Source organism: Letharia columbiana (assembly GCF_014066305.1).
Source record: "Letharia columbiana isolate WasteWater2 chromosome Unknown Sc0000003_s0, whole genome shotgun sequence".
Classification (NCBI taxonomy): domain Eukaryota; kingdom Fungi; phylum Ascomycota; class Lecanoromycetes; order Lecanorales; family Parmeliaceae; genus Letharia; species Letharia columbiana.
Genome location: NW_023501039.1, coordinates 631448 through 646679, shown reverse-complemented (window position 1 = coordinate 646679; position 15232 = coordinate 631448). Strand labels below are relative to the sequence as shown.

At 50.7% G+C, this 15232-nt stretch overlaps 5 protein-coding genes across 5 annotated transcripts; 4 read left to right on the top strand and 1 right to left on the bottom strand.

The window, feature by feature from the left end:
- Positions 1–156: 156 nt before the first annotated feature.
- On the bottom strand, positions 157–1747 carry HO173_001676 (uncharacterized protein; the record flags this gene model as incomplete). The annotated part of the gene is made up of 2 exons (XM_037303613.1): positions 157–1318; positions 1368–1747. The coding sequence occupies 2 exons, from the start codon at positions 1745–1747 to the stop codon at positions 157–159; spliced, it is 1542 nt and encodes a 513-aa protein (XP_037169335.1).
- A 1112-nt stretch (positions 1748–2859) lies between these two features.
- HO173_001675 (uncharacterized protein) lies at positions 2860–4143 on the top strand (the record flags this gene model as incomplete). Its single annotated transcript, XM_037303612.1, has 3 exons — positions 2860–3446; positions 3500–4059; positions 4106–4143. The coding sequence occupies 3 exons, from the start codon at positions 2860–2862 to the stop codon at positions 4141–4143; spliced, it is 1185 nt and encodes a 394-aa protein (XP_037169334.1).
- A 921-nt stretch (positions 4144–5064) lies between these two features.
- Positions 5065–8007, top strand: HO173_001674 (uncharacterized protein; the record flags this gene model as incomplete). The annotated part of the gene is made up of 2 exons (XM_037303611.1): positions 5065–5184; positions 5239–8007. 2 exons carry the CDS (start codon positions 5065–5067, stop codon positions 8005–8007), a joined length of 2889 nt encoding a protein of 962 aa, XP_037169333.1.
- A 1105-nt stretch (positions 8008–9112) lies between these two features.
- Positions 9113–11983, top strand: HO173_001673 (uncharacterized protein; the record flags this gene model as incomplete). The annotated part of the gene is made up of 3 exons (XM_037303610.1): positions 9113–9247; positions 9300–9981; positions 10113–11983. 3 exons carry the CDS (start codon positions 9113–9115, stop codon positions 11981–11983), a joined length of 2688 nt encoding a protein of 895 aa, XP_037169332.1.
- A 910-nt stretch (positions 11984–12893) lies between these two features.
- HO173_001672 (uncharacterized protein) lies at positions 12894–14991 on the top strand (the record flags this gene model as incomplete). The annotated part of the gene is made up of 3 exons (XM_037303609.1): positions 12894–12959; positions 13017–13443; positions 13493–14991. The coding sequence occupies 3 exons, from the start codon at positions 12894–12896 to the stop codon at positions 14989–14991; spliced, it is 1992 nt and encodes a 663-aa protein (XP_037169331.1).
- Between the last annotated feature and the right edge of the window lie 241 nt (positions 14992–15232).

The window sequence follows — 15232 nt, the reverse complement described above, 5'->3', positions numbered from 1 at the left end:
GCTTGGTCCTCTCAAGAAGTGTAATACTGGACTAGACATAGATCACCAAAAGAATGCGGCTGGAAACGATCTCGATAACGCCTTGTTCTTCAATGACTAAATATGCGCAAGGTCTTGGCAGTCTAGAGTGAAGAGAAGCGCATGTTGCACCTCACATCAGACCACTGCGGTCTTCTGTGCTCCTTCAGAAGCGCTGTTCTGTTTACGCATGCGTAGTTTTGATTGAACCGACCTCTTCGGGGTCATTTTAGCGGTCGCGAATCTTTTGGCCAGGAGCGTTGAGACCCGTCGATTGGGGAGCCAAGACCTACTTCCCAGTATGAGGACGTAAGACAGTAGCGCTAGGCTTCCCGCTTGGTGTGCTGATGCTAACGGCAGCGGAACCAGATAGATCAGAGTGCTGATGCCTAGGACTACTTGTAGGAATACGAATCCCACGACCCCGTGAACTCCTTTCCTGGCGGGGCCAGGTAGAATGGTCCGGACATTGCTAGAAAATCTAGAGTAGGCCCATAGTGCCATCACGGATGTAAAAGTCGTAGTTGCCAGTATCCGATGGTCTAGTTGCACCAGAGATGGATTCTCGAGTGGGTTACGCCACCAGATATCACTGTTGTCGGGTGTGTGCGAGTAGAAGTCTGAGAAGAGCTCAGACTTTGGAGGCGTCAACCCAAGTCCCATGTAGGGAAATTCATTGTATATCAGGCCCGCATCAAGACCAGCAACAAGCCCTCCGGACATGGCAGTAATGAAGACCAGCACAGCAAGCGCCCCTACGGACGATCTAAAGATGCGAAGTCTTGGGTTTCTCAGCCTTCGGAGACTGGCCTCTGCCACTTGAAGATTGCCCAGCAGCTTATGCGTACGAAGGATAGACAAGCCATTCCAAAGCATAGCACAGTAGCAAAGGAATGCGGTGCCCAGGTGCGCAACAAGTCGATACTGGCTGACACGCGGGTGACTTCCCGTGGCAAATAAATCATCCTTGAGCCCAGACTTTACCATCCACCAGCCAAGCACCCCCTGAAAGCCTATGAGGCCTGCAATACCTGTGATCCTCAATGCCATGGGCCCCGAGACTTTTCTCCGTGCAATGAAGTATAGCGCTGGGATGGCGAATGACAATCCAACAAAGCGGCCCCAGAGTCTGTGTGTCCATTCCATATAGTAAATCGACTTGAATTCCGATAAAGTCATGTTCGGGTTGAGCATCTTGAACTCCGGAGATGACCGGTACTTGTTGAACTCAGACTCCCAATCCTCTTCGGTTGCTGGGGGCAAGCTGCCCGTTACTGGCTTCCATTCTGTAATACTTAGGCTTTGAACAATTAGCACCTTGCCAGCCATTTCGGAACAGTGCAACATACCCAGACTCTGTCAGCCGTGTCAGGCCTCCAAACACCACAATCCCAAACACGCTTGCGGCACTCCCTAGTAGCCAATACGCCACGGACTTGTCGCTTTTATTGGGGAAGAAGCGGGTTTTCGTCTTTGCCTTTTGTCCACTCGTCCTGTTCAAGGATGACAACGTCGATGAAGAGCTTGTTTCTGCTGCAGAATTGCCCGAAGCTGTTGATGACACTCGTCTTGTGCTAGACTCGGAAGCTCTTATATACTTGGGAGACGCCTCCTTGAAGATGTCAGTTCGGGTCGCCACTCGAGGGAGACATCGACAGTGCGAGCATTGGAAGAATTGCCTGGTGAGCTTCGGAGCAGCCTGTCGCAAAGCAGGCAATAAAGAAGCCATTCATTGAAGCTCTTCGCTTTCCAGTGGTGTCGAACTGATACTCATTTTGAAGTCAGGTCCGCCAGGATGGGTATCCTTGTCGTTCTTTCTAAAGAATAACCCGCCAAGAAGGCCAATAATGAGCCCCCACCGTCACCTACCCCCCACCAATTAAGCACCACACCGCCCCGCCACACCCAAACGCGCGCCGCGCCCCCAACCCCAAAACGCGCGTCGCAGCCCCCCGAGGGCAGACGGGGGCGTGAACGGCAGCAACCCAAGGCACAAGTCCCCCAAGGTTCCAAGAAACCCGCCAGGGCCCCAGGAGCGAGGGAGTCGCGGCACCCGCGCAGCGCCGCGCCACATCAACCCCCCCCCCCCACCCCGCGAAAGGCCTCATCAGCCAAACAAAACCAGCCAAACCACAAACCCGATACCGAGGCTGTTTACGCTAAAATATTATCAAATAAACGCCCAGCAGTTTAACGCGTATAACCTCTAGTTGATAATTTCGGTAACAAAAGCCCGACAAGCCGCTACTGCCAAGGCAGTCGGTTATTCTATGGGGCGTTTACAAAGGGCAGACTATCAGCAACACAGGTACAAAAAGCAGCGTCCGTCGATCCCTAAAGATGAAGCAAAAGATAAAGACCCAGCGGGTACGGGATGGAAAACATAAGGGAGCGTATTCGCCAGGGGCGATATACCAAAACCGGGCCTATTCAACAAGGGGTTAAGAACCAAAAAGGCCCATGTATCAACCCCTAAGCCCAGCAGCGAAGAGGATTAACAACTAAAGCAACACACCGATAAAGTTCTCCCCGAAAATCCCCACCCGGGGCGGCGGTCTTCTTCCCCCAACCCGGAAGGCGGAGGCCTTTGCGAAACCACGGTACAGCGAGGTCACAGGCCGCGCCTTATTTATGACCCCAACAAACGGCGCGGCCTATCCCCCGGTATTTTTACAGGGCGAGGTTTAAAGCACCGTTCTTTCTATGCCGACGGAAAGCGCAATGGCTAAACCCGCGTCTATCCCCACTTCAGCAACGACCACTCTCCCGGTCAGCATTTCACTCTCTACTCCCCTTATTCTGGGCATCGCTTCCAAATGACATGGGGCTACTTTTGCAGCGATGACCATGCGTGTCTCATTGAAGCCATTGAGATTTTACAATCAGTTACGGTGGCACAAAGGACATACTCCCCCTTCCCGGTGTTACTCGACTCTCCCTCCAAACGCCCGTCTGAACATCCCAATAGACTACTCCTCCCATCCTCTCCTCAACCACAGTCCATCTTCTCTCCGTGCCAATGTGTCTTACCCTCAAAGTTCCTCTTTCACTCGCCAGAACCTCTTTCAGGCCATCAATGGCGCCCTCAAACATTCCCTCCGTACCGATGAACGCACGCTGGTGTTTGGCGAAGACGTCGCCTTCGGGGGCGTCTTCCGCTGTAGTATGGATCTCGCTACTGAATTCGGCTCCGAACGAGTGTTCAATACGCCCCTGAGCGAACAAGGAATCGTGGGCTTTGCAATTGGATGCGCTGCGCAGGGGATGAAGCCGATTGCAGAGATTCAATTCGCAGACTATGTGTATCCAGCGTTTGATCAGCTTGTCAATGAAGCGGCCAAATGGAGATACAGGGAGGGAGACACTGGGGGCCATATCGGAGGTTTGGTGGTCAGGATGCCTTGTGGGAGTGTGGGACACGGGGCTTTGTACGTAGATGGTCTCTTTCTTAGGTTACGTAGCTTTGCTGATCAAACACGAGATATCACTCCCAGTCGCCGGAGGCACTCTTCACGCATATTCCTGGTCTACGAGTCGTGCTGCCTCGTTCCCCTGCCCGAGCTAAGGGGCTACTGCTTGCTTCCATTGCCTGCAATGACCCTGTCATCTTTCTTGAGCCTAAGATCTTGTATCGTGCTGCGGTGGAGCAAGTGCCTACGGAAGCATATGAGATCCCTTTATCGCAAGCTGAAGTTGTGAAAGAAGGCAAAGACATGACCATTGTGTCTTACGGACAGCCACTCTATCTGTGTTCGTCAGCCATTGCTGCTGCAGAGAAAGATTTTGGTATAAGCGTTGAACTACTGGACCTCCAGACCTTGTATCCTTGGGACAAGCAGACCGTAATTCAGAGTGTGCAAAAGACAGGACGTGCGATCGTCGTGCATGAGAGTATGATCAATGCAGGGGTAGGAGCCGAAGTCGCAGCTTCGATACAAGAAGGGGCCTTCTTGCATTTGGAAGCTCCCGTGCAGCGGCTTGGAGGTTGGGCCACCCACATGGGGCTGGCTTTTGAGAGATTCAATATTCCAGATGTCACAAGTAAGCTCTTGCGATAGGTCAAGATTTCATCGTTGACAACTACCAGGAATATATGATACAATCAAAAGAACGATGGAATTCTGAGTTGTTCTATTTCGCTTTTCCAAGCCAGATGGATCTCAATTCCAAGGGCACCTGCAAACAGTATGTTCACTGTACTACACGTACTAGTACTTCTCAACTTGTCGCTGCCAGTAGAAGCTTTTGCCGAAACTAGCAGCCAGGTAGTGTCGTGTTTTGGGATTCGACGAGTGGCTCTGTCGTCAAGCCAGAGTTGAATGTGATCCTTAGTATGAAGAACAAAGGAGGCCGTATTGACTGGGGGGGCAGAGAGGCTTTCGGGTCAGTTTCTGGAGAACAAAGAAAGTTGGCTTTTATGGCTACATATTCAAGGCTCTCTATAAAGGTCAAAAGAATGCTAGGCTTGGAGTATAATGCAAGAGTGAAACGACGAAGCTAGGATTCTATCTAAGAGCAAAGCATACACCTCACTTAGTATTCTGCTAGCTTACTCAAAACAGAGGACCGAGACTCGACGCAAAGCCCCTTAGATCCATAATCCGAGGCAAACCGGTGTCGCGACCGCAGGATGTTCACTGCCTTAAATGCAACTCATAGGTGTTGAGGATCGTCGGGGTTAAAACAACGTGTGAGGGAGGGGACGCAAGCAGCCGAAGTGTTGACAAAACTGCTGCAAGAGTGAATTTTAACAAGGTGACTCTTAACCAGCCCCTCCCAACACACAGATGTAGGACTTAAATTGTGAACTTTCCGCACATTAAGGTACTTTCTTACTCAACCATCTTTCTTACATCTTACACACCGCGAGGCCAACTCCACATCTTACGGACCACATCAAATCATCAACCAATATCATACTATTCATACACCACTTGCTCGACTTAAGCCTGAAAGCACTGTTCCAATATTTCGCCGACAGGGTGTAAACCCGCACATACAAAATTTTCCCTACGCTTAAACCCTATACATATACAGTACCATACCATGGGTCAACAGTTCTCAAGACTTCCTTCGGGCTTCCAACCTGGCGTAGACTCTTGGTATGGTGTACTATGCTCCCAGTTTCACTTTATCCCGGATTTCCGCGAGCCAGATATTCAGGATGTAAGTATCAGAGTGTCGAATAGCTTGACCTTGCAAGCTGACTAGTGTTCAAAGTACTTTCTCAAACAATGCGTCTATTCTAGCTCTTTCATAGGGTTGCTTCTCCTACTCAGTTGGTATTACGGCCAGTCCAGCTTGAAAAATCGCCTGGATCCTGTCGGAGCTGCTAACGAAGAGCGAAATGCCGCCGTTAAGGAGCGTGATGACGCGCAACGTGCCTGGGTAGAGATGAGGACAAAGCATGAGCGAGCAATGGAAACAAACCTGGAGCTCCGGGCCGAGCTCAGCACGGCTTTCAAGGATCTACCATGGTTGAAGCATAGAAACACCGAACTTGCAGAGGAGAACAGCGTCCAGCACAACGAGATCGAGCGCCTGGAAGGTTTCAAGCAGGACTATGATGAGCTTCTGCAACAAGTCTCTGTGTACGGAATGTCCGCGAAGCGACCAGAATACTACCAGCAGAGATCCGAGCAAACCCAGAGACAGCTCGAGATTTCAAACAATCTCCTGGAGAAGTCTGAGAAATGCGTCAAGGCTCTCGAGGAGAAGCTCGGGACTCAGCGCGAAAAGGACAACAAGGAGAAAGAGTGGCTACGATCTCAGCTCAAGAAGAATGCAAGAAGCACCGCGTACTGGGCAAAGTACCGCCCAAATGCCCTAGATACCAAGCCCGCTTGGGGAGTGCGTTGTGCATGCACAGAGCCGGAAATCGCATATGGCCTAAAAGACCAAAACCCTAGAATTGTTGAGCTGGAGGCTACAGTGGCTGCACGCGATCTAACGATCAAGCGTCTTCGAGAGAGGCGCCCCGTATGGAATTCGGGCAAGAATGACGCCGCGTCCACGTCCAACGCCGATCACACATCCCTTCCTTTAACAGAGGTTTCAAAATCCGACTCTATTACCGGGTCTCAAACCCTCACGACGACCCTCGTGCATACATGCGAGTATGAGGAGCAATGCAAAACCCTTGGTAAACAGGTCGCTGATGATGCGGAGACCATAAAACAGCTCCGCAAAGAGTGCCAGGATTTGGGGGAACCAGCCTCGAATAAGGCTACCGCAGATACTGTAGAATTCGATGCTACGGCCGAGCTAAAGGGGCAATTGGCTGCAAAGGACACGGAGATCAAAGACCTTCGAGCCGAGAAGGTGGTGATGAGCGATGAGGTAGGAGCGAAGAATGAAACGATCAACGGCCTTCGAAAAGAGAAGGTGACAGGGAGCGAAGAGCTAGCCAAGAACAATCAAGCTATCAAAGACCTTCGAGAGGAGAAGGTGACCATGGGCGAAGAGCTAGCCGCGAAGGATAAGGAGATCAACGATCTTCGAGAAGAGAAGATGACAGCAGATAAGAATGCAACCACAGCAATCTCAGATTTGCGCCAGGAAATATCTGATAGTCGCATCAGTTTGGTGGAAGCACGTAAAGTGAGTGCCGAGTGTGAACATGAACTGGGAGAACAGAAGACCAAAATCAGCGAACTGGAGGCTGCTCACCGTGGACTGGAAGACGCTGTCAAGCGAAAGGATCGCGAAATCAATGACCTTCAGAAAAAGAATCAGGAAATCGCCGAACAACCAGCCCCAGGATACGCAGAGAATCTCCAGCGCCTAACGACAGCAAACTCCGATTTGGACGACTTACGCCGTGAACATTGCGAGTGTAAAGAGCATTCAGAGAGTCAGAAAGCCAGAATCAGCGAATTAGAGGCCGCTGGACGCGAATTAAGGGCGACAGTCAAGGTCAAAGACGACAGAATCACAGAACTCGAGGGTCAGATCAATAATGCCCCAAGCAAAGATCTCATCGAGCGTCATATTCAATCCCAGAATGACGCTATTAGCAATAAGGATCGGGATTACCAAGCGCTGTACGATCTCTACAATAAGATGTTGGGTCAAGAGGCGCTTGCGGAAGCCAAGCATAATGAGGACATGCAGTCACTGAACACAATGCAGCAGAGCGTCACCGCGAAGCAGCTAGAGCTACAACGTTTGTGGGACGAATACAACAACCTCCGCTCCCACCATACAAACTGTGAAGGACGAACCACTGATCTCACGAACCAACTTCGTCAAGGTGCCAATACCTACACTGACCTACAAACTAAATATAACACCCAAGCAACGGAGCTGGACGTGGTAAACCAAAATGCCCGCGGGCTGCGAAGCGAAGTCGCCAATTTACAACAAACCAACGCCAACCTCGAGCAGATGAATTCCTCTTCTGAAAGCAATTTCGAAAAGTATCGTGTCGAAGGTGAGAACCGCGCGCGTCCAATCTGGCAAGCGAACCTTGATCGTGAAATGTCTACTCAGGCATTGAAGCTCGAGGCAAGTGAGGGACAGGTTTTCAAGCTGGAGAACCAACTCCAGCAAGCGAAAAACCAGGCAAGTCCCCTCCGGGAAATGCAGATCAAAGCGCGAGAGGATGCCGTCCAACTCAAGGAAGACGCGCTCAAGCTCGATAAGGATGCCATGGTTCTTGACCAGGATGGGTCCAAGGCGGATCACGAGGTCAAAACATTGGAGAACAAATTGGCGGCAGCGAACAAAGACGCAGGCGACGCTCGTGTTCGAAACCGTGGCATCCAGAGCCAGCTAAACAAGGAGAGAAAAGAGCGGGCAGATGAGAAGGCGAGGCACGAAAAAGTGTTGGAGAAGGAGCGGGAGGACTCCGAGAGGAGGAGCGATTTCTTGAAGCTTCGTCTTGAGAGAGAAAACCCTCTCAAGGGCACGGTCAGCAACCTTCAAGACGAGGTTGCAAGACTCTCGAAAGAGCTCGGGGAGCAGCAATCACGTGGAAACGATGCATGAGCATGAGGCTGCGGCTCCAGATCTTATGCGTCCTGGAGGATATAGCTAAATTTAAAGCTAGCACTTTTATATACATCGAAATAGGCTTTTTGAGTATCGTTTTCTATCATGTTGAGGTGTGAGAGCCTTGTGATGGGGAGACAAAGACGTTTTGTACCCAGGAAATCATAGAGGTTTGAATCGTGGCTGATCGCTATCTAAGTACTATGCCATTCCTTGATATCTTATCAAGCTTGTCAACCAACAAGCCAGCAACGATACTTTGTTTGACTAAATGCTGTTCTGGTATTCAGGAACTCACCATTTGCACATTTACTGAACCTCCTTAATCTGAGCGATTCCTAGGATGAGCCTCTGTCTGCCAACACAACAAAGAAGGTTGTCACGTATGAAAGAGAAGATGCTCGAAAAGCCTGAGATTGTACGTGGTCAACAAAGAAAATTGGCATTCATGGAAGCGACCTCAATGGAATCATCTGCTCCATGAAGCTGATATTTTGCCCCATGATGAGAAACTATACAGGTGCGACTTTGAGTAAAATACTCTTGATAAAGTGGCATCCTAGGTCTCCAAAAACACTCCATTCAGGCTTAGCACATTCGTCGAAGGAGAACACAGGTAGATGCTAAGGACGGTGTCCACCAATAGTTGCTCGAGGCTGTCTGGAGCGGGGAACAACAAGGTGAGGTGTTGAGAGCGTCGTGCCGAACACAGCGAGAGTGAATCTCGGAACGATGACCCGTGACCAGCCTCCTCCCCTCAACACAGATCCAGATCACCTATTTAAGCACCCTCGTTTTGACCATCCTCCACTTCCTTCCGTACATCCTCCACATCATCCACCTTGCACCACATCAACCACCGTTTAACCACATCCACTTTCTTCTACTACCATCATCCAGGAGCTATCAAGCTCACGAATACTGCTTCTGACGCATCCTCGAGTCTTCACACTCTTGACTGTCACAACAAACTCTGATACCGTGATAATACCGCGTTTATCCCGGTCTCCGTCCCACACATCGTGCCCAGCAAGAAAGTACACCATAGGGTATCAATTCTTGCCATACTCCAACCACAAGAGGCACTTGAACTCTTACCGACATGGGTGCTTCTTTCTTCTATAAGCTTTTCTCGTCCACCGTTGGCAGCATGCCCGCACAGTACGACCCAGACGTGGATAGTTGGTGGGGAATCGTCCTCACAGAATTGGGGTCTTTAGATCCTTTCCGAGAGGAAGTGAGTGTTGAGATCCTCAAAGTCGGGATCGAAAGCTAATTGGCCGCTTAAGAACATCTCCTATCTCCTCGTGAAGTTCCTCTGCACCGCTCTTCTCGCTTTGTTCCTCTGGGCTTTGAGTTTATGCAATACCTACAAAAATATAAAGAATCAGCGAGATGAGGCGAGAGAAGACTCGAGAAAGGGGGCGTACGAGTGGTGTGATCTCCACTTGAAGCTCAGAGACACGGAGAACGAGCTCTACCACGCGAACGAGAAGCTGCAAGACGCTGACAGCGATATGTGCGAAGAACGAAAAGGACTTCGCGACACCATCCAGGGGCTGAATGACCAACACCTGGTTTATCAAGAAGAGATCCGCTCTCTGGAACAAGATGTGTGGAACACCGAGAGCGACCGTGATGGGTACAGTAGGCAGGTGGTCCAGGTCTCAAAGGAGAATGAGAAGCTCAAGCGGGACTTGTCCAAAGGGAACAATCAACTTAGCCTGGCTCAGGCTGAAGTACAAACGCTCCAGGAGAACCTGTCCGAAGTGAGACGCCAACGTGACCTGGCTCAGGGTGAGATGGAAACGCTCAGCATGCAGGTGGAGCCCCAGCATGGACAGGCCACACCCGTCGTCGCAACGCTCAAAGCTCGACCCAAGCCCACGCATCGACGAACCCAACGACCGTCTTCGTTGCCGAAACCCCACAGAGAGCTCTTACTCAAGGGGTCTAAAGCCGCCGAATCAAGTACCTCTTCGTCTGCGGGACCTACGGGCCTCCCAAAATTTTTTTGGGGGGGTTTGGAGAGAGGGGCCCAAAAGTCAAGGCCCTCAAGGAACCGAGTCAGACTTCAACTGTGCAGGCTGATGCAGAAGCAGAGCAGACAGTCGGAGAGAAGACCCCAGAAGCACTTGCGCTGGAGGCATCTATAACGGCCAAAGATCAGAAGATCAATGATCTCGAACAAGAGAAAGAAACGTTGACTGCACAGATTGGTGGGCTGCGTATTGATCTTGAGAAACTAAGCGACGAGCATAACGAGCGCAGTGAGCAATTTGACACGCAGTTAGCCGAGAAGGACGGAGAGATTAGGAAACTTCAAGCTGAAAAGACCACAGCAGACAAGGATTCAGCCGGGACTATTGCTACTCTCCGGACAGAGCTGGGGGAGAAAGAGAAAGAAGTTGCAGATCTTGAGGAGGCGAACGACACATTGGTCGCCGAGGCAGCTCCTTCTGCGGATACTGTCCAGCGTCTGAACACATTGAGTAATGAGCTTGAGGAGTCTCGACTTGCTCATGGCCAGTGTGATGAGGACTCAACTCGCCAGAGTTCCAGAATTGACCAGCTGGTGACCGCAAAAGAGCAGCTGGAGGAAGTGCTTGAAGTCAGGGACCGCGAGATTGGCAGTCTTCAGGGGCAAGTCACTCACTTTGACAGCGTGCTGAAAGAACTACAAGAGATACACGCGAAATGTGGCGACCATACGAAAACACAGGACCTGGAAATCATGCAACTTCGCAACGCAAGCGGACCACTCCAGGATTCCAACAACAGCTTACTGCAACAGCTTGGAACAGCAAGAGCTCAACATGCAAACCTGATTGGAGAGGGTCAACAAGTGCAGAACCAGAATAAAGCGTTGATAGACTTGCAGTCAAGCAGCCAGAGAGAAATCCGGTCGCTGCAAGGGCAAATCGAGGCCTTGAATCAGACGGTCGATCATCAGCAACGACGCATCCAAAGTTTGGAAACCAACTGTCCAAACTGCCAGAAACTGAGAGAAGCTCTTGATGAGCTCTTAAAAGACGCTAACATGTCTGACGACGCTGCTAGGGTCGAAATGAGGAGAGAAGTTGAGGAGAGTGTCCGCGCGCAGCTGAGATCTCAAGTGGGAGATGACCTTCGGCGGCAGATTAGAGGCGAAGTCGAGCGTGAAGTGCGCGACGAGTTCCAAAATCATTACCGCGACGTGCTCGCACTCAATACGAAGAGAATCCGAGAGCAAAATGCCCTGCTTTTGGAGAAGGATGCAAAACTGGAGGAGGCCAAGAACGCTCCCACCATTGATCACGCAGCGTTTGAGAAGGAAGCCAACCTACAGTCAACCATAATTAAGTTGGAACAAAACGCGAAAATAGCCAAAGCGAACAACTCTCGATTGACTGGTGAAGCAAAACATTACCGCCAGCAGTTCGAGCAAGCGCAGCCGGCTACCGAGGATCTGAGGAGCGAGCTTGAACAAATCAAGGCAGATCAGCGACGCGCTCAGAACGTTAATCCTCTGCAGAGCAAACTCCTCACGTGTCAGCGTGAGTTGGAAAACATGAAGGTGGATCGGAACAAAGCTAGAGATAACTGCAGCACATATTCGAACCAAATTTCAATCCTGAGGAAAGGATACGAGGCATTGGAGAATGAGCTTGTAGCGTTCCGAGAGAAGAGCTCCATGAATAGCGACAGCACAATGAACGACGGACGCACCGAAGAGCCTATCGCAATCCAAAAGGAGCAGCAGACGGCTGCCTCTGCCAGCGATAAGAGCACAGAGCCTGCATACAAGCCTGCTCATAGATTCGGTCGTCGACCTGCGCGCCTACCAGCGCACCAACCCACGAGGAAGCCTGTCCTCGGAGAAGGAGCAGGAGTGAAGAGAGAACATGATGAATGCTCGGACGGAGAGGCGGATGACGAGGGGGACGATGACCGAAAGAAGGCCAAGATTGAGAGGGGAGGATGTCTTGAATAGCGACATTTGAGTGGGGAGAATGTTTTCTGAGGGAACAAAGCTTCGGGTATTTCAGTGCTTCCGGTATTTCAATGTCATTGTCATCAAAGAATCTACCTATGTCCATAATGTGAATTGCCTCACGTTTGGGGTGGAGGCAATTTGATAAGAAGCAGCGTAAAGTAAAGTATAGTAAAGGCCTGGCCCTGAGCTGAAAGTCGATCCTGGCCCCTCACTTTAGACCCGGCGCCAAGTCTCGCCAAGGGCGCTAATCAGACTTGGCACCACCTTGGTTCCCCTTCCCGCTGTCATCGATCGAGGGATGCAGGAAGCAGCGTGGACCAACGAAAGCCATGCGCCGTCAAGCTCTGCTTCGCGCCCCTCAAACCTGAAACAGCATGCGAAGTAGACCACCATCACTCTCATTAAGTATCATGTATCATGATACGTTGACACTTCACCTTCCCTTTCATTCATTATCTATTGTTCGACTTGCTGCTCTTCTTCTTGCCCTTATTGACACGTTCTTGACTCTCGGACCACCGACATTCCTTGCATACACGCTGACACCCAGTCTCATTCTCATCCAGCGCCGGTCGCAGTCCCTTGAAGGCCTGTTCCTAGCCTATATCTCTCTTTTGCCATCTTGCGACGAACGGAACCACGTATCTTTTATTGTTGCGCCTCGCCATAGTCCTCATTGTGCATGCTCCATAGATTCCACAAAGGAAAATGGCTCTACCCAGGTGATGCGGCCGCACTCTACCTTCTGCTTGCACCACCGCCAGCAATACTACCTTGCCATTGAATATCTTGCATACGACTTTCAACAATTTGGGGGCCTCTCTCACGAATCACGAGTGTTTCTGAAGGAGGCCGCAGCTAATTCGGCTTCTTTGGGCTGGCCCGGAAGCTATCCACTCGCTTCAATATGAGCTGTTGCGCCCTGCGCGAGAAGGAAGGAGAGGCATCGAACGAACAGAAGTGGGACTATATAGTAATCCATTTTTAGATGTCCTCTTTAGCACCTATGACTGATCGTTGCACTGTATAGAACCTGTCCGACTTTCGCTCGACGTCCTGCCTTACTCCGTTATCCTACGGAGTTCTCTACCTCTTCCTCATCATCAGCATCGCTGTATATGCAGTCGATCTGTTCACATGCGCGAATCTATTAATCTTCGACCGCTGGTCTGGTCAGGTAAAACCTGCCATACCCTTCAAAATCTCTAGGTGGATCTTCACGGCTTGCATCATCCTTTCTTGGATCCTATTGGTATACAGATGGATGAAGGCAGTGCGAGCCATTAAGAGCGGCGTTATTGCTGCTAGCTACCTCGACCCACTTGCTGTCCGAGTACAGAGTATACGCATGGGCGCCAACGGACGCGGCTGGAGGCGATTTCTTGTCTTTGCTGCTCTTACGAAGGGGAGGAAGGGTAACGAGTATGTAGCTTTGTTCACGTACTTTTCATTTGAAGGTAAGTTTACATCCTATGTTCTTCAAAGACATGTATTGACTTGTCTTAGCATGGCTGCGCATCTGCTTTGCAGAAGGTCCTCGAGTCGCCATCAACGCCCTTACTTTGTACTCGGTTATGCAGGCGGATCTTGTGCCGACAGGGCAGCACTCGGCCAGCGACGGCCATACTTCTGTTGTCCAATTCTTCGTCAACGTACAGATACTGGCAAACAAGGACAAAGAGCAAGCTGCAATATTGTTCGGCATGCTCTTTACGCTCATAATTTGGGTCATTTCCGCTCTCAGTCTGGCCTTGGCGGTTTTGTTTTATGTTCTTTATCTATGGCACCACATCCGTGATGGTAGCCTTTCACGGTATTGCAGAAGAAAGATTGATACCCGACTGCACAAGATCGTGATGAAGAAAGTGAATAAGGCCTTAGCGAAGGATAGCAATCCGCGAGCAAAGCAAGGAGCAAAAGGCCCGAAAGCTGGAAATTTCCAAGCCGATGCCAAACTTCAGCCAACATTGCCCGTCTTAGACACTACAGGCGCACAAAACTTCGCACCAGGTTCGGGACAGACGGCACAGACAGATACTTCGTTCAATCCGCATAGTCTCACAGCTGTCGTCGGCCCGGAACCTACCGTCCCCAACGTATTCTTAAACCCTCGGCGACCAGAGTCGCCCTCTCGGTCCGTCACTCAGTCTTCTTTCCGCTCCCATGGAAGCTATGAATCGAATGCACCTCTGCTGAGTTCAGCTGGTGAAATGGGCTACGGCGGCAACGGTCACCCTGGCCCTAAAGGCGCGCCGTCTAGGATGGACTCTGAAGTTCGCACATTGCACAGCGCGCGGCCTCCTCCCAATCGGAGTCTTACGGGCAACTCCCAGAGCACACAACGATCTTTTGACTCGTCCTCGTCAAGATCCGGGCCACCGAATCGAACTTTAACGGGAAACTCACAGAGCACACAAAGATCCTTCCGCTCGTCCTCGTCAACATTCGGGCCACCAAATCGGCAGAATAGTGACATGAGTGGGAGGATGACACCAACTTCCGTACCCTCTCAACCGCAAGTTCTTAAACCGATGCCGCGAGATATGTCTTTGGGTGCTGTGGGAAGGCGTTCTTCAGGGCCCCCAGGCTTCGATCCACCTACACAGGAGTTTGAGATGCATCCTCCGGTTAATAGGGCAACTGAACCGCCCAGAAACGGTGGCTACTTAGCCTTCAACCCCCATACATTCAATCCTCACACACAGAGCGCCTCATCTGGATTACCGGTCTCAGTATACTCAACGCCACCGTCTGCGGCGCCACCTCGCGAATTTATGCTACCGCATGGACCACCGAACGATTATTTCGGATCAATTGACCGGCCAGCTCAACGATCTGGAACAGCGCCTCTACCCCAACCCACTACCTTGAATACTTCTCCAGATGATCCATACGAGGGGAATTGGCAACAGCCTTTTACAAGTCCTGTGGGTCCTTCGAGACCTGCAACGGCTATCCCCAGTGCTGGATACGGGCAGAGAAGACCAATGCCTCCTCGCTACTGATCTGAGCCTCGTTCGATCTTCCTATCACAATAACCCATCTTACGATTTTAATGACGATGATATGCGTGCGGTATGAACCATACTCTTTCTGGGATATGGCATCGCCGTCAGCTTTGTACTCAGAGGGTCTGGGTTATATAACTCCCTGGTGATGCATTGGAGAACGCATATACTTAGGATCACACATAGAGCGCAAGAAATGAACGTCTCCATACCTATTAAAGTATTGATTATACCTATG